Source organism: Coturnix japonica, chromosome 26 (genome assembly GCF_001577835.2).
Source record: "Coturnix japonica isolate 7356 chromosome 26, Coturnix japonica 2.1, whole genome shotgun sequence".
NCBI classification, from domain to species: Eukaryota; Metazoa; Chordata; class Aves; order Galliformes; family Phasianidae; genus Coturnix; species Coturnix japonica.
In genome coordinates this window covers 4,032,386-4,053,278 of record NC_029541.1, presented here as the reverse complement: position 1 = coordinate 4,053,278, position 20,893 = coordinate 4,032,386, and the positions used below count along the sequence as shown (strand labels likewise).

Genomic DNA, 20,893 nt, shown 5'->3' with positions numbered 1-20,893 from the left:
CAGAGCTTTTCTTTTAGCTTAAATCCTACCCGCTTCCATAGGCTCCACACTCATCACACAATGCATTTATTTATATACGTTAATTAGATGCAACACATCTCATTTTTAGCTCAGAACGTTGAGTTGAACAGGAACTACCTCACACTCCTCTGCAAAGCAAAGCAGAGCCAATGAGGAGCCCATTGCTGAGCTGCAACACCCCCCCATAGCCCCAGCACCCTCCAAATCCCAACTAACTGCGGGCAGCTGGAAGAACCATCAAGTCCTAATGAGCTGCTGCTGTGCAGCCCCTGAGATTGCAGCTATTGGTCACTGCAAGGGCAGAACCCTATAAAACATGAGAGCCCCATTAGCCCAGACCCTGAGAGCTGGCAGGATGTTGCTTCTGGGATGGCAGGAGGTAAGGAAACCCCTCGTAGGGTGAACTGGGGAGCCCTGGGGCTGTGTCATGGCTGCTGTGGGAAGGAGGTTTTGGGCACTGAGTCCTCCTTAGTTTTGAGGTAACCACCCCAATTTTGCTTGTGCTGGCTGTTGTGGTTCCCTTCCCCCCCCCCCCGCTCTGAATGTGGGGCAACAAGTTTGTCTTTTTCACGTGGAATCAACTTGTGTAAATGCAAATTTAAGGCTGATGTTTCCCCTGAATTCACATCAATTTAACAGCATTCAAAACCTTTCTCTCTGCAAGGAAGCAAGCAGTTCTTCAGAAAGCCTTGCCCAATAAGCTCTGCAGGAATGCAACCACACAGCTGTAAGATGTCCTAAAAGTTTATTGCCACCCAGTTAGTACAGACGCTGGGGCTTCCCCATGGTGCTCTTGATATACAAAGCACGCACGTTCTGCCAGTTCTTCTTCAGCAAAGACACCAGGAAGTTGATGGCCAGGTGGATGTTGTAGACAAGTTCATCGTCCGTCATCTTCACGTGACCAACAGCCACAGCCAGACAGAGCACCTGGGGACAAGGACATCGTTATACACATCACTGGTGAGACAAAACAACCCGGTCTGTCATTGCACCTAAACCTTCCCACTGAGGTGCTTCCATAGAACTCAGTGTGGCTGGGATGTGGCTCCCATGAATGTGTCTGGCAGCAGCTGGATGCAATGTGAGTAACCTGGCACAGGTCTGGCTTCCTCATAGTGCAAAGGTGGCACTGAAGGCAGCAAGCAGCCGCCCTAACCCTAACCCTAATGAAGCAGCCACCTCCTGAAGCTGGGAAACTGGGGATGTGCAACGTGCTGCTCTGAACTGGTAGGGAAGCAGGAGCAGAGCTCCCATCTAATCCCACGCCTGACTCACCAGGCAGCACAGACTATTAGCTCCAACTGCTACGCATGGCGCCAGCTTCACTTTTTGTTTTGGCACCAGCCACCAGCCCTTTCTTTCTGCACATAACACGCACAGAGGCCAAGCCTCTGCTTGCCAGCCTTGCAGAGGAGCTTGTAAGTCAACGTTCCCTACAGGCCGAAGACAAAAGGATTTATGAGCAAGCTGACAAGAGAAGCGTCAGGACATCATTAGCCCCGTTACTTAAAATGCTGAAGCATTTGCAAACTATTGCATTTACTGTGTCCCTCCAGCTGTGCCTTCAGGCTCGGATCAGCTGGAGTCTGAGGATGCACCTCAGCCAGCAGAGCTGCTAATTCTGAACAATACCCAGGAGTCGCATTTAGAGCACTGCCACAAGATTAAAATGCCAGAGCGGGGTTATTTTGGTTGTAGGGAGCTGGTTTGCTTTGACAGCAGGCGCAGACATCCACGGAGCTGCTGCAAAGTTCACTTGCAGAGTCAAGTCCCAACGTTGCCTGTGCCAAAGCACGGCAGCGTGCACAAACCCACTGGGGCCTGCCTGGCTGCAGGGCCGCACCCTGCACATGTCACCCACTTACTGCAAGTGTTAATTACGACCAATTGTGTTCAGGGCTCCAACATCAGGATCATCTCCTAATCACTTTTCAAAGCTCTTCTAACCACAGATCAATTGTTCTTTTCCAGTTAGCAGCTGAATGCTCTGGTAATTGTGTCCCTCTGCTGCCCAGCGGTGCTGGATGCTCCTCACCAGGAGCTGCTGGAAGATGCTGGGGGGACACCTACAGACCAGAGCAGAGATCGCAGCCACAGCCAAGTGAGCACCAACCACCCCCCAGGTAAGAAGCTTCAAGCCCTGAGCTCTTTACCTTCTTCATCTGAAACTTGATGGTAGATTTGACCTCATCGACCTTGGCCACCAGGTTCTCATTGTGAGTGAGGAGAGAAGGGAATTTGCCGGCTTTGTTCAGACCTGGACCCAGGATTCGAGGAATCTGCTTGATCAAGGATTCTGAAGCCAGGAAGGCGTCGTACTTCTTAGCTGTGAGAAGAAAAGCAGGTAAGGAAGTACTCAGCTCTAACCCAGAGCTTGAAACCAGCACCTCAGGTGAGACTGAATTGCTGCATTTCCCCCCCCATGTGCATTTTCATGCTCCCAAAGCTTTGCCTTTTTCCTCGTACTCCAATGTAAGTTACTCTTGTCACACCAGTTGAACCTGCCAGGACTCAGAGCCTGACATCCTGACAGCAATCCCATTAACTTTACATGGAAGACTTTGCTGAAATGCATGGTGTTTGTCAAGCCACATTTCAGATACATGGAGCTCTACCATGATAGAGCGAGTTTTACCTCTAGTCCTACTTGGCTTCACTGCACTCTGTCACCGCACTCACCCAGTTTCTTCACCAGCTTCTTGTTTTTGTTGAGCTTCTTCAGAGCCTCAATGTCCATGTGAGGGATTTCGACCGCCTTGGCCTCATCGCAGTGCTGCTGGTCCCCCAGCAGGCAGACAGAGAACTTGGGCCGCGGGGTCGACTTCAGCCTGCGGACAGAGCCCCAGTTAATCAGTGCTATGGATGCCACACAGCTCAGAGGGCCCCAGGTGCAGATACCTTACCGCAGCACCTCTTATCTTCCTCCACGCTCAGAACCTGCCCGTGGGGCAGGGCGGTGGGGGCAGAACCCCACACCTCCCCTCTTGTTTTAAGACCCAGGGTGGGGGTCCGTCCAGCCTCACCCTCTCGGGGGTGACGGTCTGAACTACCCGTGGCGTTCAGCAGCACGGCCCGCAGCGGGGAAGCAGCGCTGTGCTGAGCCGTGAGCTGAAGGCTGGGTGAGAGCAGGAGGATGGCGAACCTGACGGTGCCGGAGAAGCGCTTGTCTTTCTGCGGGTCATAGTTCTTCAGGCTGATCTGCAGCTCCACCGTCTCCACGAACCTGAGGGAACAGCTCCAGGTCAGGCGCTATGAGGGGTGCGGGGTGCGAGGCCTCAGCCGGGCACAGGGCAGGGGTCGTACTTGCGCTTCTTGGTCTTGCTGCCCTGCAGCACCTCCTTCACCGCCTCGTACAGCGTGTCGCGGGACACTTTGCTGCTGCGGGGGGAAACGGGACGGGCTCAGGCCGGGGCCTAGTGCGGGCACTGAGGCGGGGACCAGGCCCGAAGCGGGGACCAGGCCCGAGCGCCATCCAGGCCTGACCCCCATCCCATCCCGAGCCCCATCCGCCCCCTCCCCACCCATCGACCCCCCTCCCCACCATCAGACCCGGTGACCGGGCGGCGGATGGCGGTGGATGGGGAGGACAGCCCGCACAGCCCGCACACACCTCATGGCGGCGGCGGCTCAGGCGGAGAGAACGGGGCGGGGCCAGCCGCCAGCTATAAGTACGGCTGAGATCTCGCGAGATTTCGCTACCGGCGCCATGTTGGGAGTGGCGGAAGAGGCCGGGAGAGATGGTGTGCACGAACCCGGAAGTTCCACAGCTCACTTCCGGAGCGCGGCCCCGGAACCTGGATATGTCACAAGGAATGCTGAGCTGTGGCGGCGCGTTATGTCGCTATGCGCGGTTCGGGGTCGCGCTGTGCAGCAGGCAGGCAGGCGTCCCCTCAGGTCGGTGCTGTGGGGCTGGGCCTGGCCCTCAGCTCCCCTCAGGGCCCGGCCTATGATGGTCTATGGGCGGGCAGGCCGCGCTCTGCCCCTAAAGGAGGTGGGTACGGAGCTGCCCTGTGACTCGTAGCGCTTTAAGGTGGGAGAACTAAGGGGGATGTTGGTTGTATTCAAGGTCTGTAGCACCGAGGAGCTGCTCGGCGAGGTTCGTGATGGACAACATGGGGCTGAGGGCACGGACCGTCAGTGATGGGGTGACAGCATCCAGCCTGCGGGATGATAAAGGTAATAAGGTAACGCAGTCTGGGCTGGGAGGGCTCCGAGTCAATTAACAACACCATGGAGTTACAGGTAGAAGCACCCATGAGGTCTGGAATAGGTGATCCCCAACCAGCATAGAAGAAAATATGTTTTCAGGCCCTGCTGATGCCATTAAAAGCTCCCAATTGACTTTCCTCCAGCAGAAATATAATTGTTTTCTACTTTGAAGCCAAAATACTTTGCACGCTTTGTTCTTTTCTGCTTCAAACAAGTGACTGTAAACAAGTGATAACTGAGATTCTTTTACCCTCCTGTCTAGGAAAGGGAGGATCCAGCTCTTCTAGGAAGATAAGTGCTTCTATGGCTGTATGAGGGAAAGCATGATAACATTGATCTCTAAGGTCCCTTCCAACCCGCACGAGACTATGATACTATGATGATGATGATAAATAGCAACATTCACGTGACAGTTCTGCCTTCTGCATGGCTATATTCCTTGAGAAGGTGCAACAAAGGAAGGGGACAGCTCGTTACACCAGTGTGGACTTTGAGGGTGGTGCTAATAGCGTTATTTTTAACTGTTTCAGATGAAAAGATAATTGAAGAGCAAGTCACTGAAACAGAAGATGAAAACACAGTGTACATCCATCCAGTGATAGTTCAGAAAGGTGAGAACCACACATTCACCTTTCTTGATGTTTAGGGATGAGGGGCTCAAGTGGTGTCTTAAAACTATCGTTTGTGGTTGACTTTCAGCACAGGCAGGCAGCCCTGCCCTGTGTGCTTCTCTGGGTATGAATACTGCAGTGTTCAGGAGCCGATGTGGTGCCCCCTCCATCTCATCTGAGTCTTCCAGTAATGTGCTTGGATTCTTCTCCCCCCTTCTTTCAGATTTTGTAGCATTTGAAGATGGACAACCAGTCGTTTCAGAAGACAGGGGTCTGGCCTGCATACCTAAAGGTAAAGAATATTCCCCATTCTTTCCTTGGCAGCTTTTGCTTCTTTTCCTGGAGCAAAAGCTGCTGAAGCATTGCAGATTTCCAAGGCTGGATGTAGCCTGGGGAGGTGAAGTGTGGTTTACACTCAGCTGCTTTTCTGTGTTTTATTTGCAGAAGGTTTTGATTCCAGCACTTCAGAGATCATCCAGATAGAGGATGACTCCACCACCACCATCCATTGTCCTGCCATCGTGCTCTCTGACAGACCCATCCTGGAAGAGCAGGCAGAAACTGAGGAGAAAGACAATTCCTTTGATGTCAGGACCATTAATGCATTAACACAGTATGTCAACAAGGTGAGGATGCAATTGTTTCCTTAATGGTCTTCCAGCAGCACCAAGGGACTGTGTGGTAGTGTACATTTGATTTAGAGTTTAAGTTGTCTCCCTTAGCTGTGTTTGTAGAAACACGCTTTTGTAGGGACAAGTGACAGACTGCATGTGTATGGCAAGGAAAGAAGTGATCTGAATGGGCTTTGGTGGCAGCTGCTGTGGTGGCTGGCTGAATTAATTTCCTCTCATTGGCTTGGTGGCATTTGCAGGAGGAGGAAGTGCACGGCAATGGGAAGAGGAGACGGGCCCGTAAAACTTTCCGTTGTGAGTTCCAAGGCTGTGGTCGCGTCTTCACCACTGCTGACCATCTGAAGGTAAAGCAGCTAAGATGCAGTCACAGTGTGCAGACCAAATATGCCCCCATTTTCTAGTGCCAGATCAGAATGTTCCTACACAAAGGAAGAGGGAAATCAGGGGGAAGGTCAGGATACTCTGTGGCATTGACATTCCATTCTGCAGTGAGTTTTTCTCTGAGGACTTTTAAGGAGATTCTTTTAACTTTGAAGAGCCAGGAAAAAGTATCCGTAACTTGGAGTAAATCAAATGGGAATATATCAGTGGGAAGAAGCTTTGTCCCATGAAAGAGACAGGTTTGTTAACTGGCCAATACGAAATCCAGCAGAGAACTTCAGATTCTCTTCATCTGCTAGATTTCCCCATGCTATTTTCTTTACCCCTTTGTCATGGACTATAGAGGACCCACGCTTTCTCTTCCAGGTACATGAACGTACTCATACAGGTGACCGGCCATATGCATGTTGCTTCCCAAGCTGTGGGAAGACATTTGCTACAGGTAACAGTTTCTCTCATGTGAAAATTCTTGAGAATCTTGTGAACACCTTGAGAATATCAGCCCTTCTTTCCAGCAGAGCACAATAAACACAACTCTTAATGCCTTCTGATAAGGAATTGCAGTATGGGAGGCTGCTCAGGACTGAACTGATTACAGACAGGAGTTAGAAGCAGAAACTGAGTAGTCAGGGGTGTTGTGGGGCTCGTTTGATATTTCTTCCCCTTCAGCTTTGTGAAGACAGGATAGACGTGTGTGTGAACTGAGAGGTGTTTCACACCTTGCAATGTGAGTTCCTTCTCATTGTAAAATTGATTTTGTGGTTTCTTTACTGGGCAGTGTATGGGCGGAAGGCCCACATGAGAATACATACCAATGAGAGACCATACAAGTGCCCAGAGGACTCGTGTAGCAAAGCATTCAGAGTTTCTGGTGATCTACAGAAACACATCCGGACACATACAGGTGAGCAGTATAAGCAAACTGATCTCCCTATCAAAAGGGCTTCCAAAACCAAGTACCAAGTGCTCAGCAGAGCTGAGGTCGTCATGGAAGTAGTTGGGCAATAGAAGTAGCACTGGGGATTCTCAGCTCGGTTACTGACAGCTCAGTGAAAAGGTGCCCGTTTTGCTGGGGGAAATGTACATCTGGTTGGGACTGATCTGAGGTCTCATTGGTGTCTTCCTGTGGAGGGGGATGGGTGTATGGGGCACTCCCAGTAGCTGTGGTCTGGCAGGGCTCTCATCAGCATTACTCTGTCACTGCAGGGGTGAGGCCCTACAAGTGCCCATTTGAGTACTGCGACCGCTCTTTTACCACTGCCAACATCCTCAGGGTTCACATCCGAACGCACACAGGCGAACGTCCCTACGTGTGTCCGGAGCCCATGTGTGGAAGGAGCTTCAGCAGCGTCACCAATTACAAGAACCACATAAGAATTCACACAGGTAAGCAGGGGAGAGGGTGAAAAGACACACAGCTCCTCCCCAGCCAGCTGCCTGCACTGATGGTGTGTGGCAGCTGGGAAATCTTTGGGACTGAAATGATCATTTCTGGGACAGAAAGTCCCTCTTGTTAGGGCATCTCTTTGCAGAGTATGATGAGGACGAGTTGGTTAAGTTTTGTACTGTGGCCTCTGCCCTAGGGGAGAAGCCATATGCCTGCCCTGTGCTGGGCTGTGGAAAGTGCTTCACGGAGTACTCCAGCCTCTACAAGCACCATGTGGTGCATACTCGCAGCAGGCCCTATGGCTGCAAGGTGTGTGGGAAGGCCTACAGCCAGAAATCGACGCTGATTACGCACAAGTGCAGTGGCCGCAGTGAGCCCGTGGCCACAGTGGAGAGCGAAGAATTCCTGTGTGAGCCGCAGCTGGAGGGTGAGCAGTCACTTCCACATCACTTGGTGTGTGCCTGGGTTGTGCCCTGTGGCAGAGGGGGGACAGATGGCAGCAAGGGTCTGTATCTGCTGTCCTTCTTCAGACCTGATCTGTGGTGTGTCTTGTCCACCTCACTCATAAAGCCCAGATTCACGTCACAGCCAAGGGTAAAGTTCTCCCTGTGGTCCTGGCTGTGTGTCATCCGTTGAGAAGGGACTCCATCCTGCTCTGTAGAACAGGAAGAGATAAAGGTCCTTCTTTCCAGGCTAACACCGGGCTGTTGTTACGATCTTTTGCTCCTCTTTGTTGGCCCTTCAATGACCAGGCAGTTCTCAGGGTCAGATATGCACTTTCTTGCTTTCTCCCATTTTACTCTTTGCTTTCCCTGACTTAGTTGCTGCTGAAGGAGGCTCCCCCATGAAGAGCCAGCATGTTGCTTTCTCACCAGAGATGGAGCAGGATAAGGATGAAGAGGAATATGATGACGATATGCCTACACAGGTTGAGACAGAGGAGGTATGGACATTAACAGCCTCCAGCACTTGAGGGAGAGCTGTTACTTGAGTGAGATTCTGCCTCTCCTGAGCTTGTTCTGCATCCCTTTAGGCACTTCCTGAAGCCACTAAACAGGATGTCCCCTTGGGAGTCGGATCTCAGCTTTGTCTTCTCTATAATGCTTTTTTCTTTCTGTGTAAAACAGACCCTGGGGCTCTGTCTGTCATGATGGTTCCCCCTTGCAGTCCTATTCCACTGCTGCAGCCTTGATGTGAAGGGTAAATGACAGGCCTCTGGTCACCACTTGCTTTGCTGGATAGGGTCATGCATTTGTCTGGGCTTGTGTGCTGTGCCAGCCCTTGCCTCCTGCACAGCTGTCAGGAGGCAGCTCCCACTCTTTGCTGACACAGGCTGGATTTGGAGGTTGTATTTCCGTAGTTTGTAAACAGCAGTGCTTTTCTTGCACATACTTCCCTGCACAAGCTGCCTGTGTGCTGACTGGGAAGACCTTCTGTGGCTTGGGGCAGAGGAAGCAGCTGCCATAAGTGAAGTTTGTTTCCTCTTAGCATGAGGAGCTGCCTGCGTGAGCTATCACTTAGGAGCCCAGAGAGAAGATGTTAAATGGAAAGGGAGATCTTGTTGAAGGGTGAACTGGAGGGATCTGTGAGGGCTCTGATTCTGCCCGTGACCCTGGGCAATGTCCTTGGAGTTCTCTGTGCCTTAGGTCTTGCACATATGAGGGAGGAGAAAATACTTCAGCCTTTCTGTTGCTAAAATCAGGTGTTGTGTAAGGCTTCCTGAGAAAGCAGCCTGGCTGAGAGCATCTGCTTTTGTCCTATCCAGATCGGCTTGTCACAGGAAGACCTGCAGGACCTGGGCAGTGCAGTCAGTGTGGTGATAGAAAGCAGTGCCCTCCCAGTGCCTGAGGAAGAGTTTGTGGATGGTGACATGCCCACCATGACTATGGTCGACACTGATGGCATTGAGATGCAGCCGGTATGAGCAGAAGCAAGGCCTTCCCTCTTCCCTACAGAGGAGCTGCCTGCTAGGAGGGAATCCCACTTTCTTTTATGACACCATTATCTTGTGTCTTAACTTCTAGGTTACCATAGTCACTTCTGGGGCAGCCATGTCTGAAGAGTCAGCCATCACATCCCTCTGTCATCAGCAGGTGGCATTGTTGGAGACCGACAATGGCTCCCACTTTGCAGTGCAGGTACCACGGAGCCCCCCAGCATTGCTCCTGCCACCTTCACTGCGTACATCCCTATTTGCTCACTGACTTCAGCCTCTTGCTTTGCTGTATCTCCTCCTGCTGGTCCCTCACACCTCTGCCTTCTGGGGCAAGGCCAACCCTCCTGAGCACACTTTGTGGGAGGTCGGTGTTATCTCTGACTTTCCTCCCCTAGCTCGAAGAGCAGCAGAGCCTGGAGGATGCCATCAGCATGGCAGCAGCAGCAATCCAGCATGAACCTGTAACACTGGATACAACCGATGGCTGCTGACACCCTGCAGAGCCTCCCAAGCAGGAAGAACAAGCAGCTGAGCCTGTTTCTCTGTGGGTGCATCAGGATCTGCAGGACCTGGGCCAGCAGGCACATGGAAGATGTGCAGCATAAGAGTGAGGGAAGGAGTCTGAGAGCAGCTGGCATGTGATGTGCAGCAAACAGGCGGTGAGAGCCGGTGCTGGCAGTGTTGGGCTGCCAGGCTGACCGTGCCAGCAGGGCTCTTCTCTCTATGGAGCAGTGTCCATGACAGCTGCTACCTTCTGCTGGAGGCTCTGCAGCTTTCCTGCTCCTTGCCACGGACACTTGTCATGGTTTTATGACTTTTGTTATTGGTACCCCACACCATAACATCATGCAGTGCACCGGGAGTTAAAGAGTTAATGCTCCTGTTCCATGGACTGCTGGTATTTCCAGGTCCCTGGTTCTCAGAAGAGAAGAACAACTGCATCCTTCGCACGACTTCCACTGTTCTGTTTCCATTTTCCATTTAGAGGGAAAGATAAAACAGTTTCCAAGTCACGAGACGCCTCCTTTTACTGCTCACCTGTGCAGTGTGAGCTCCTGGCTGTCTCACCTCCAGCTTTAGAGTAAGGCCTTTGGTTCTGGACACTCTTACTCTCTAATTGTATTTGAATTTATTAGCCTCAGTTCCAATTATATTGTCTTATATTACATTGTCTTGCGTTACGATATCATATTTAGTGAATTAGTTTTCCTCCCTTAGCTTTGGGTTTTTTTTTTATCCCCTTTCCCCCTCCCAAGGTGTGGGTTTGTGGGTCCCCCATTAGGCCAGAGGAGATGGCAGTGTCTTTACTTTGTGCCTCCCAGGTGCTTAAGGGTGCTGAGTCCCACAGTAGAGCTCAGCTCCTGTAAAGTTCAGGTTAGGGGATGATGCCACTTAATACAAGGAAATACATCCGAGTGTGTCCTTACAACTCTCTTTGCTCGGGAGAGATCTAGGCTCGCTTCCTGTGCCCATGAGAGTCAATGGGTGAAGCTGGCATGCAGAGCAGCAGCAGAGGCTGCGGGCAATCATGTGTTTGTTGTATTAGGAAGTTCATTTCTGCAGAGGAAGAGGTTTCTGTGGGTAAGGGTGGGCCCTGACACTGGCCCTGCCACCTGCAGCGCCTCGCAGCCCTGCTCCCCTTCCTTGTGCTGCTCCTTCCCAAACAGGCCGTGCTGCGGGAGGGGGCAGCTCTCCATCCGACCGCAACAAGAGGAAGCTGCTATTTTAGGCAGGGAGGGGACTTCTCTCCGCTCACAAATGCTGAAGCTGAGCCAGCAAAGAGCCGCAGATCGCAGCGCATCCCTTCGCATCCCATCACATCCCTTCGCATCCCATCGCATCCCTTCGCATCCCTTCGCATCCCATCGCATCCCTTCGCATCCCATCGCATCCCATCACATCCCATCGCATCCCTTCGCATCCCATCACATCCCTTCGCATCCCTTCGCATCCCATCGCATCCCTTCGCATCCCTTCGCATCCCATCGCATCCCTTCGCATCCCTTCGCATCCCATCGCATCCCATCGCATCCCTTCGCATCCCTTCGCATCCCTTCTCCGTGCGCTCCCCGTGGCGGTGCTGTGCTCTGAGCTCCGCAGCCGTCAGGGATCGCAGCTCAACGCGGAGCCCCACGACTCGCCCCACGCAGATGGCGCTGCTGCTCCACGCACGAAACCGGCCGCTCGGGGCTCTCGGAACAGTCAGTTTCCTGAATCCGGATTCGCAGCATTGACAGAGCAGCCGCTGTCACCACCGCCTGCAGCCATGGACCTGCGAGCGGAGCTGCTCAAGTCCATCTGGTACGCGTTCACCGCTCTGGATGTGGAGAAGAGCGGCAAAGTGTCCAAATCTCAGCTCAAAGTGAGTAGCCGGGGGGGTCGGGGTGGGAGGTGGGGGGTCAGGGGGGGCTGTGGGGCTCAGGGGATGCTTTGAAGCTTATGGGGTCCCGCAGGGGTTCGGTGCTGGGGATGGGGGGCTGCGCTGCTGTGCCACGTGCGGTGCCTTGAAGTTGTGCTGTGCCTCACCTCCATTTTAAGAGTCAAAAGTATAAAGCGTGTGTGTGGGGGGGGGGAGTAGCCAAGAATGAGCGGCCAGGTCTGTTTTCGGTGTGAAAATGGGGGAGAAGTTGGAGTTTTTTGGTGTTTTTGGTTTCTTATGCAGTCTGTGCTCACCTCTCGGCCCAAAGTCGGGCTGTTTGCACACCCCGGGGCGCCCATGGTGCCTCTTCCTGTGAGCTCAGGGTCGGAAGCTGGAGGGAGAAGCTTCGAAATAGGACGGCTGCTCTGTGCTGCTCTGTGTGCAGGGCCAGCAGCACCGCACTGCTGCTCCAAAACACCGACAGAGGCATTGTTAGGAGGCTCGGAGCTTGATCCATCCCCATAAAGACTCATGGAGCTCTATCTGCCTCCAGGACGGGTGAAATCCCACCAGGTTTCAATAACAGGCAGCACTTGTTTTATTTTTTTCCCCTTTGCAAACTCCGCAGCTCCGTTCTGTTGCTTGAAGTCTTGGCCTGGTTCTTGCGATGTAGATGTGCAGTTCTGGGGCTGCAATAAAGAGAAGGGACCCAGGTTAGAAACATGCAAAACAAGGCAAAGTGTTGCATCAGGAGCCTGGGAGATGCGTTGTGGAACCCCACAGAGAAACCTTTCCTCCTCTTTTTTTCCTCCCTACTCTCCAGGGCTTCCCCCAGGGCAGGTAATGGGGAGCTGGGAACTGCATGGAACCACCTGCTGCCCGGCTGCAGGGACCCCAATGGGGCTGGGCTCTGATGAGCTCCATGTTGGGGATGGTGGTGCTGAGCTCACAGTTTCACAGCAGTTTCCTAGAGAGCCCATGCAGCCATGAGCCCCACTGTGACTTAACCCAGAGCTGAGCACAGATTCACCCCATGCTGTTCTCCCATCCAGCCCAAAATGGGGACGTGGCTGCAGCAGAGGCTGTGCACACCCACATACTGGGAGCACCCAGCAGTGCTTGTTCCACTGCATGTCTTAACGCTCAGCAGCTTTCCACCCCTCATTTCCATTGCCCATCATTGCCAGTCCTTTGCTTGCTGCAGGATTTAGGGCTGCCCACCCCACACTGGGTTCAGCAGTTGGGTTCTTTACATGCACTCCTACTAGTTGAGTCCTTTATATGCACTTGCTCCTGTGCAAGGAGCTGTGTGTATGTCGGTGTGACACAGGTGGGTATCTGCAGAGGAAGGAAGGACAGTTTTTGTGGTGAAGTGATGAGATGTGGGGTGTTCTGTTCCCAGCATTGCGCTTCCTGATGCTGCCATGAGCTCTGCCTTCGAGCTGCACACCGCATGGGGTTGGAAATGCTGCTGGAAAACCTTGAAAACCCAAATTTGGGGCAGTCCCAGCTGGGATTGGTCATATTCCGGGCTTCTTTTCCCATGGAAATGTGTTGGGAGATGGTGGTCCCGAGGCTGTGTGTTGGGGGGGGGCAGGGGCTCACAACCCGTGCCCTTTGGGAGGCAGAGCCCCCAACATGTTTAGGTCTCAGGGTATGGTGGGTGCCCTGGGGCCTGGACAGGCTCACTGCAGCCCACTACAATGCCCTGGGGCAGGCAGGATGGAGCCACACGGCTCAGATTGAAGCTCTTGTGCCTGTTGAATGCACAAAGGGCTCTTGGCACAGGCTGGTGCTGGCAGTTTGGCCAACAAGACGGCTGAGAGCAGCTCAGCTGGGTGAAAATCTCCCCTGGGGGGGAGCCCATAGGGCTGTGCTTGAATAGTGGGGGCATGCAGACCCCGCTCATTCCTATTGCTGCTGGTACAGGCTCCTGGAGGCATCTCCCTGGGTAGGGCTCCCTGCAGCACCTCTGGTGGTGCTGTGCTTTGAGCAAAGGGGAGAGAAACAGAGACCCAAATATGTGGGATTTGTGCCAGTTACGCAGAGCCACGCTCTGATCCCAAAGGTCACCCCCAGCCCTGGCATCGCCCACTGTATCTCCCACAGGGGACAAGATGAGAAGCTGCCATTCTTCAGTGCTGTGACGTGTTCCACCCCCGTGGGGAGGGACGTGGGGTGCTCGTGGTGCTGGGCTGACCGCAGCCGACCCCTCCACCTCTGTGCAGCGTGGAAAGGCAGCATCACCAAAGCACTCTGCGGGCTGCGCTTCAGTGGCCAGAGCATCCCTTCCCCTGTCAGCCCCCCCAGTTTTTTCCCCTGTGTCGGGGCTGCGGGGTGTTTTCCTCCCTCCTCTGTCCCCATAGAGTTGGGGTAGCCCTGACCTCACGCATCCTGCACCCTTGGCTGGGGCTTTCCTCCCCACCTTGTCTTGCTTTCAGTGTTTAAGTGAGCGTTCCAGCAAGAAGCAGAGAGTGCATTGCAGTGTATGGGGACATTCAGGGGGCTCAGGGTGCCAGCCATGGCCATGACATGCTGGGGTGAGCTCATCCCCATGGCACATCCCTATGGCAAGGCTCAGGAGAGCCCTGCATAGGAAGGGGAGGGCACAGCCATGGTTCCCTGCTCTTGTTCTGGTTTCTCAGGGTGTTTCCATCCCTCCCACCCCTGCGCAGCCCCCAGGGCAGTGCCAAACCCCAAAGGGTGCAGCGCAGTGCTCAGGGCTACAGCCCTCGTGGTGTCTGCGTGCTGGGTGGAGCCCTGCTGATAGCATCGCTCTGCAGGGGAGAAATGAGAGAGAAAATCCAGTTGAGCAAGAACCATCTCCAGCTGTGCAGCAGTGCGGACCCTGACAGCTCCTCTCTTTTGGGAGATCTCCCTATCCATGTTGTACTACCTTGGATAAAAAAAAAAAAGAAAAAAACATCAGAAAATCCTCACTTCCCAATGCACTCCTGGCTGCCCAGCTGATTTTTAAGGCTGCTTTTTGTGGGTGCCGTCCCCAGACTTCACGCTGCTCTCCCCTTGTGCCCCACCAGGTGCTGTCCCACAACCTGTACACGGTGCTGTGCATCCCCCACGACCCCGTGGCACTGGAGGAGCATTTCCGTGATGATGATGACGGGCCGGTGTCCAGCCAGGGCTACATGCCCTACCTCAACAAATACATCCTGGACAAGGTGAGCCATGTCCCCCATGGTTTGCAGGGCAGGGCGGGGGGGGTTGGTGAACATGGAGGAGTTGGAGGAGGGCAGGTTGGGAGCTGGGGGGGTTCTCTCTTTTTCTGTGGCTCAAAAGCACCTTTGTTTCATGCGGTGCGGCTCAGTGCTTGTTTCCTCCAGGCACGTGAGGGCTGACAGCTTTCTTCCACTGCATGCTCTAAATACGCTGGGGCCCAGCACAGGGGGTTGTAACCCTTCCCTCCCTGCTGCCTCCAAAAAGGGCTCCACATTAGGGAGCCCAGCACAGCCCATCCCTCCCAATGCAGGGTGGCCCAAACCATTAGTTTCCCATGTGGTTCTTTGCGAGATGACCTTTAAAGTGCCTACTAGTCTCACTAATAAAATCCCATAGGCAGACTGAGAGAGGAAGTGGTTTTTCCTGGTAAGAGGGGCTCTCAGCTGTTCCTGGTACCCAGCACCCGAGGTTTTGCTCTGGCTCTGCTGCTGCAGACTGTGGTTTGCTCACATGCTGGCTGTACGGCTGGGGAAGTGCTGGCCAAGGGTCTGATCCCCACCACCTTCCAGTGACGCAGCACATCAGTGATGCCTCAAGCACAGCCCTGACAAAGGCTTTCGATGGCTTCTGAAACTTGTGCCCTCCCTGCAGCCTTCCCCCTTGTAATCCTGCAGCACATTCACCAGCCTGGGTCCTGTCTGCAGGTGGAAGAAGGTGCTTTTGTCAAAGAAAACTTTGATGAGCTCTGCTGGACTTTGACAGCGAAGAAAAATTACAAGCCTGACCGGAATGGGAATAGTGTTGTATCCCACCAGGATGCCTTCAAGCTCTGGTGTCTCTTCAACTTTCTGTCTGAAGACAAATACCCTCTCATCATGGTGCCAGATGAGGTAGGAGCCTCCTCTCCTGGGCTCGCTTTGGGCTGACGTGTCCCATTATCACTCCCCAGCACGTCCTTCCTGAGCTGCCTCATCACATCCTGCAAGTCGTGGTGCCTTGGGGTGGGGGGAGCAGCCATGCCCATGGAGTGGAGGTGACTGGAGGAACCCTATGAGGTGCTGAAGCCTCCAGAGGAAGGATGGCTTGGAGGATGCGATGTGGGCTGATCTATAGCACATTCCTCTGTGTTTGAGTCGAGGTAGCTGGGAAACAAATATTCCAGCCTTCAGACTGTCAACCAGAGAGCATCCAAAGCTCAGCTCCAACTGGGTCTGCTACTGAAGCCCTTGCAGCTCACCCAGCAGGTGCACAGGGCATGGTGCTGGAGGGCTCCTCCTGATATTTGTGGGGGAGAAAGAGAAGATGATGAGGTACAATTTAAATCTGTAGTTGAGGTGCTCAGTCCATGTCCCTCCCCATAAAGAGCAGACACAGCTATCCCAATCCATGCATGCTGCCACCAAGAGCTCAGCCCCTGCACAGCACTCAAGGAATTAAGTGTGAGCACCCGGGGCCACTGGTGGTAATCCCCAAATTCCAGGCAGTATTTGGAGGAGGAGGCATTCCCTTGTCCAAGGGTCAGGTGGAAGCCCCATGAGCTGGCTGGTAGAGGTGGGGAGCACCAAAGCCAACAGCAGCTCCAGCAGGTCCCACTGCACCAATCAAGGATGGAGCTCAGACGGGTGGGCAGCCCCAGAGACAAACAAATGAAAAACAACCACCACAACAAATGGGGAAAAAAAAGGCACCAAGAACTGAAAAGAAGTGCAGTGGTGCGCAGATATACGAAGGCAACCGCACTTCCTGCGCCCCAGGAGAGGTGTTTCCTGTTCCCCAGAGCAGATGAATCATCCTTCTGCTGGCTGAGCTGAGCTGAAAGAAAGAAATAAACCAGGTTAAATTATTACCCTTTTCCCAGATAGATGAGGAGAGATGGAAATCCCATTGGGGTCGGGTAGGGGATGTTGCTGTGTCACACCTTGGTCACCTGCCCTCCTTGCTCTCAAGTTCTCTGGATACCAAAATATCCCATGGTTCTATGATCTTTAAGGCTCCCTCCAACCCAACCATCCCATGGTTCTATGATTCTGTGTTATCTTCAACTAATTTGAAAGCAATTGATAGTTTTGCAATGATGTCCTCTTCCCTTGCAGGGACCCTTTGCTTTTCCTTCCAGAGTTTTTATGAGGTCAGCTAGAAACCGGAGCAGGGCTGTGGTCAGGGCTGTGGTCTGATCCCTGCTGTGTGTTGGGACAGCAGGGCTGGGAAGTCCTACCTAAAGCATTGACTTCTCTCTCTTTAGACAAACAAGCCAAAAGCTTGTAGGCCTTGTGGTGAAAAGGAAAAGCCTCCATGCAATGATCAGGCTGACTCAAACTTAATGTCCTGAGCCTGGAAAAGCTTGCCCATTACCATCAACCATCCCGAGGGGTGACACCTTTGTGATAAGGCTCCTCTATCTCCAGGCTGGAAAGGGATGTGGTTTTAGGTCCTCCAGAATGGGTTTTGTCGGTCCAAGTTAGTGGTTATGTGGCGGTTCTCACTTCTCCATGATGCCGAGCTCCTCGTCCCCACAGGTGGAGTACTTGCTAAAGAAGATCTGCACGGCCATGAACGTGGAGCTGAACTCCTGTGAGCTGGACGACTGCCTGTCCCAGGAGCCGCAGGGGCAGGGAGGGCTGACGGTCTGGCAGTTCCTGGACATGGTGAACTCGGGGCGGCTCCTGCGGGGCATCGAGCAGGAAGCCATCAGCATGGCGGTGGAGGAGGTGTACCAAGAGGTCATTGAGGATGTGCTCAAACAGGCAAGGAGCTCACGTGTCCTGGGGCATGGCTGGGAGCTGGCCGCTCTCTGGGGGATGTTTCTGGTCTTCTCCCAGTTGTTAAGGATGTGGTTTCCATGTCATTACACAACCACCCATCCTGCCCCCACGCCATGTTTGAACCCTGTGTCTCCTGGGTGCAGGGCTACCTCTGGAAGAAGGGCCAGCTGAGGAGGAACTGGTCGGAGCGGTGGTTCATGCTAAAGCCCAGTGCCTTGTCCTACTACATGAGTGAGGAGCGGAAGGAAAAGAAGGGGAGCATCACCTTGGACAAGCACTGCTGTGTGGAGGTACAGCCTGGGCTCACAGCAGGGGCAACATCTCCTACGTGTGTCTGGGGGTTTTTCTTGGTCCTCATCCCACTTGTCCTCCAGACACATGGCAGTGATGCCATCCCATGTCCTCTCCCTGCAGGTGCTGCCCGACCGGGATGGGAAGAGGTGCATGTTCTGTGTGAAGACCTCATCCCGCACATATGAGATGAGCGCTTCGGACACCCGGCAGCGCCAGGAGTGGACGTTAGGTCTGTATCATGCCCACTCTGTGCCCTGTCCCCAGCATCCCACGTCCCCCCTGACATCCTCCTTCCTTCTGCAGCCATCCAGACTGCCATCAGACTGCAGGCTGAAGGCAAGAAGTCCCTGCACAAAGACCTGAAGCAGAAGCGACGGGAGCAGCGCGAGCAACGGGAGCAGCGCAAGGCGGCCAAGGAGGAGGAGACACAGCGGCTCAAGCAGCTCCAGGAGGAGAAGGAGAGGAAACTGCAGGAGCTGGAGCTGCTGAAGGAGGCCCAGCGGCAGGCAGAGATACTGCTGCAGGAGGAGGAGCAGCGGCGGAGGAAGCAGCACGAGGAGATGCAGAGGACCCTGGAGATCCAGCTGCAGGAAGCCGAGCAGGTGGGGGGAAACCTAAGACAGGTCCTGCAGTGGGACTGTATCACTCATGGGGTGACTGCTCCCATCCCTGTCCCTTGGCCAGGTCAGACTGAGGAGGGTTGACAGAGCTTTTAGGAGCACATTCTTTTCTTGCTATAACACTCGTACCTCTGGTGGTGGTATGCACAGTGGTGTGTGACATAGGGACAAGAGACAGAGGGTCAGCACATGATACTCAAGGAACAAGATGTGGATAAACTGTTTGGGGGTGCACAAAGCTGAGAGGCTGCTGGGCTGCCTAGGGAGCCTCTTTCCATCCTTGCAGCTGATGCTGGCTCCTTGAGAAGCATTCCTCTGAGCAGGGAAACAGCCTTGCCCTGGAGCTCTCCCCATGGGCTCCTCATGGCGTGTGGGACCTCAGGCCCCAGGCATCCTGACAGCTCCTCTCCCCACCGCAGGCGCGTGCCTCCATGCAGGCAGAGATGGTCCTGAAGGAAGAGGAGGCTGAGCGTCAGCGTAAGCGCATCATGGAGCTGGAGGAGATGCAGGAGCGGCTCCAGGAGGCTCTGCAACAGGAGGTGAAAGCACGACACGACGAGGAGTCTGTGAGATACGCACAGGCCAGGTAGGAGCAGAGCCTCCCTGCGTCTTTTCCACCAGCCCTGCTCCCAGGGCTGTCAGAGATGCTCCCCAGTGTGATTCAGCTGTCCTCATTTGCTTCCTGGGGATCCTTCTGATGCCAGAAGGAACGTGGGGAGCTGATGGATCAAGTGGCAGAGGGATGTCCTCACCTCATGCGCTTCCTTGGCAGGCTACTGGCTGAGGAAGAGGAGAAGTTGAAGCAGCTGATGAAGCTGAAGGAGGAGCAGGAGGAATACATCATCAAAACTCAGCTGGAGAAGCAAGTCCTCAAGCAGGAGATGGAGAACAAGAACAAGTGTCTGGAAGAGGCCCAGAAGCAGCTGGAAGAAGTGAGAGTGAACAGGCTGCGGGTGGACCAAGACGTCATGGTGAGCATCACCCTGGTGCCTCTTCCTACGAGACCCAGGGGACTTTCCAAGCCTCCCCTGAGTCACCTCCATACTGGAGAGAGCCTGGGGACCTGCTGTCACGCAACCTGCTGCAGCCAGGCTGGGGTTCAGGTGTTACATCAGCTGCAGCAGGGAGAGCAGCCCCAAGGTTTGCTCCTGAAGGTTTGCAGAGCTGTGCCAGGTCACAAAGCCACTGAAGCAGGGAAGAGGCTGTGGCCGTTCTGCTCCCATTTTGCTGCACTGGCAGGTGCTATTTCGAGAAGTCTGCTGACAGGGTGGGAGAAAATGCTGGCATTTCCTCACTGCACAGCTCTTGGATTTCCTGAGCTGTGCCATAGGGTGATTTGTTGGCTCTTGGCATGTTCCTGAGAGAGCAGCAATGTCAGACCTGGGAACGTGTGGAGCAGGGAGGGCTGGGAGCAGGAGGAATAGAAGACACAAAGGGAGACTCCATTCCAGGCTCAGGGAAGGGAAACTCCTGCCAGTGGTGCTGGGCCCATCTCTCCTCTGTCTCTTTGCAGGCAGCCCAGAGGAAGCTGAGACAGGCCAGCACCAACGTCAAGCACTGGAATGTGCAGATGAACCGCCTGATGCACCCCATCGAGCCAGGAGGTAGGAGACCTTCCCATGGCACACAGCTCAGTGCTGCTGCTGGTTCTCCTGCCCTGTTCTTTGGGACATTCAGAGAGGACAGACAGTTGATTTTTCCATTCTGTTTCCAGACAAACGTACAAATATGAGTGGAGGAGGCTTCGCTGGCTACGCACCCCTCATGTGCCGGAGAGATTCCTCCCTAAAACTCAAGCAGAAAGTAGAGGATAAAGGCAGCGAGCCCGTGAGGCAAAGCAGCAAAGAGAACGTGAGCAATGGCGGGAGCAGCAGCAGCCCACTGCCGTCTTCGGATGCAGACACCATGGCCACAGAGGCCTCCAACCAGTAGGGACCTGACGTGGTCAGCATGGTCATCTCGGGTTGTAGACCAGCAGAGACCAACAGAGCCTATAGGTGACTGACTACACTGACTACAGAGCAGAGATGCTTCATGCTGCATGTTCCAAGAGCTCTGACAGTCCAATGTCAGCAGAAGGCAGTAGGGCCGTTTCCTCCTCTGGGCTGCCCTGTTGTGGGGTCTGGACTCACCTCCCTGCACACCAGACACTGGTTTCAACACTTCATCAAGTGGCTCTGGACTGTGTGGCCCAGGACTGCCATTCCCCCTTGGTTTCTACAGCAGCATCACCCACTGTGCCACATTGTCCTCCAAAGGGGCCTCCAGGGCAGCTCTAGGGACTGACTGGTGCCTTCTCACTACCCCCATACAAAGGGCACTTTGGGCAACGACCGGGTGGACCAAGATGCCCTTAAACTACACGTGCATCCCCTGAAGGTGGTTGTTAAGTCACATAGATACCAATATAAACCAAGAAGTAATAAAGCTTTTGGAGCCACAGGCCCATAAACCCATGTTCACAGCTGCTCACAGTGCAGTTGAACTGCAGTTCGTTAAGA

At 53.9% G+C, this 20,893-nt stretch overlaps 3 protein-coding genes across 5 annotated transcripts; 2 read left to right on the top strand and 1 right to left on the bottom strand.

Annotated features, from left to right (window-relative positions):
- Positions 1-749: 749 nt before the first annotated feature.
- On the bottom strand, positions 750-3,741 carry RPL10A (ribosomal protein L10a). The gene is made up of 6 exons (XM_015885167.2): positions 3,635-3,741; positions 3,328-3,402; positions 3,167-3,247; positions 2,704-2,852; positions 2,178-2,350; positions 750-951 (listed from the first exon to the last, which is right to left on the bottom strand). The coding sequence occupies exons 1-6, from the start codon at positions 3,637-3,639 to the stop codon at positions 781-783; spliced, it is 654 nt and encodes a 217-aa protein (XP_015740653.1). The 5' UTR covers positions 3,640-3,741; the 3' UTR covers positions 750-780.
- Positions 3,742-3,880: 139 nt separating this feature from the next.
- Positions 3,881-10,348, top strand: ZNF76 (zinc finger protein 76). Of its 2 annotated transcripts, XM_015885159.2 has the most exons (14): positions 3,881-4,015; positions 4,091-4,200; positions 4,764-4,844; positions 5,068-5,136; positions 5,289-5,470; positions 5,716-5,820; positions 6,224-6,299; positions 6,636-6,761; positions 7,064-7,243; positions 7,441-7,671; positions 8,066-8,187; positions 9,010-9,162; positions 9,269-9,382; positions 9,576-10,348. In XM_015885159.2, the coding sequence occupies exons 2-14, from the start codon at positions 4,128-4,130 to the stop codon at positions 9,669-9,671; spliced, it is 1,608 nt and encodes a 535-aa protein (XP_015740645.1). In that variant the 5' UTR covers positions 3,881-4,015; positions 4,091-4,127; the 3' UTR covers positions 9,672-10,348. The 2 variants fall into 2 exon arrangements, with proteins under 2 accessions (XP_015740645.1, XP_015740646.1); XM_015885160.2 differs by lacking the exon at positions 7,441-7,671.
- Positions 10,349-11,139: 791 nt separating this feature from the next.
- On the top strand, positions 11,140-20,848 carry DEF6 (DEF6 guanine nucleotide exchange factor). 2 transcript variants are annotated; one of them, XM_015885157.2, is made up of 11 exons: positions 11,140-11,542; positions 14,578-14,718; positions 15,391-15,606; positions 17,233-17,460; positions 17,622-17,768; positions 17,893-18,001; positions 18,076-18,374; positions 18,812-18,978; positions 19,165-19,363; positions 19,906-19,996; positions 20,107-20,848. In XM_015885157.2, the coding sequence occupies exons 1-11, from the start codon at positions 11,447-11,449 to the stop codon at positions 20,322-20,324; spliced, it is 1,911 nt and encodes a 636-aa protein (XP_015740643.1). In that variant the 5' UTR covers positions 11,140-11,446; the 3' UTR covers positions 20,325-20,848. The 2 variants fall into 2 exon arrangements, with proteins under 2 accessions (XP_015740643.1, XP_015740644.1); XM_015885158.2 differs by having other exon boundaries at positions 11,142-11,542; positions 15,421-15,606.
- The last annotated feature ends 45 nt before the right edge of the window (positions 20,849-20,893 follow it).

Excerpts from the sequence above, each read along its gene's own strand:
- RPL10A (XM_015885167.2), bottom strand. Across the intron at positions 3,248-3,327 it reads AGCAAGACCAAGAAGCGCAA|GTTCGTGGAGACGGTGGAGC; the intron begins GTACGACCCCTG and ends CTGTTCCCTCAG. Across the intron at positions 952-2,177 it reads TCAAGTTTCAGATGAAGAAG|GTGCTCTGTCTGGCTGTGGC; the intron begins GTAAAGAGCTCA and ends CCTTGTCCCCAG.
- DEF6 (XM_015885157.2), top strand. The coding sequence starts at position 11,447 with ATGGACCTGCGAGCGGAGCTGCTCAAGTCCATCTGGTACGCGTTCACC. Across the intron at positions 11,543-14,577 it reads TGTCCAAATCTCAGCTCAAA|GTGCTGTCCCACAACCTGTA; the intron begins GTGAGTAGCCGG and ends GTGCCCCACCAG. Across the intron at positions 14,719-15,390 it reads ACAAATACATCCTGGACAAG|CACATTCACCAGCCTGGGTC; the intron begins GTGAGCCATGTC and ends GTAATCCTGCAG.
- ZNF76 (XM_015885159.2), top strand. The coding sequence starts at position 4,128 with ATGGACAACATGGGGCTGAGGGCACGGACCGTCAGTGATGGGGTGACA. Across the intron at positions 5,821-6,223 it reads CCACTGCTGACCATCTGAAG|GTACATGAACGTACTCATAC; the intron begins GTAAAGCAGCTA and ends TTTCTCTTCCAG. Across the intron at positions 9,383-9,575 it reads GCTCCCACTTTGCAGTGCAG|CTCGAAGAGCAGCAGAGCCT; the intron begins GTACCACGGAGC and ends TTCCTCCCCTAG.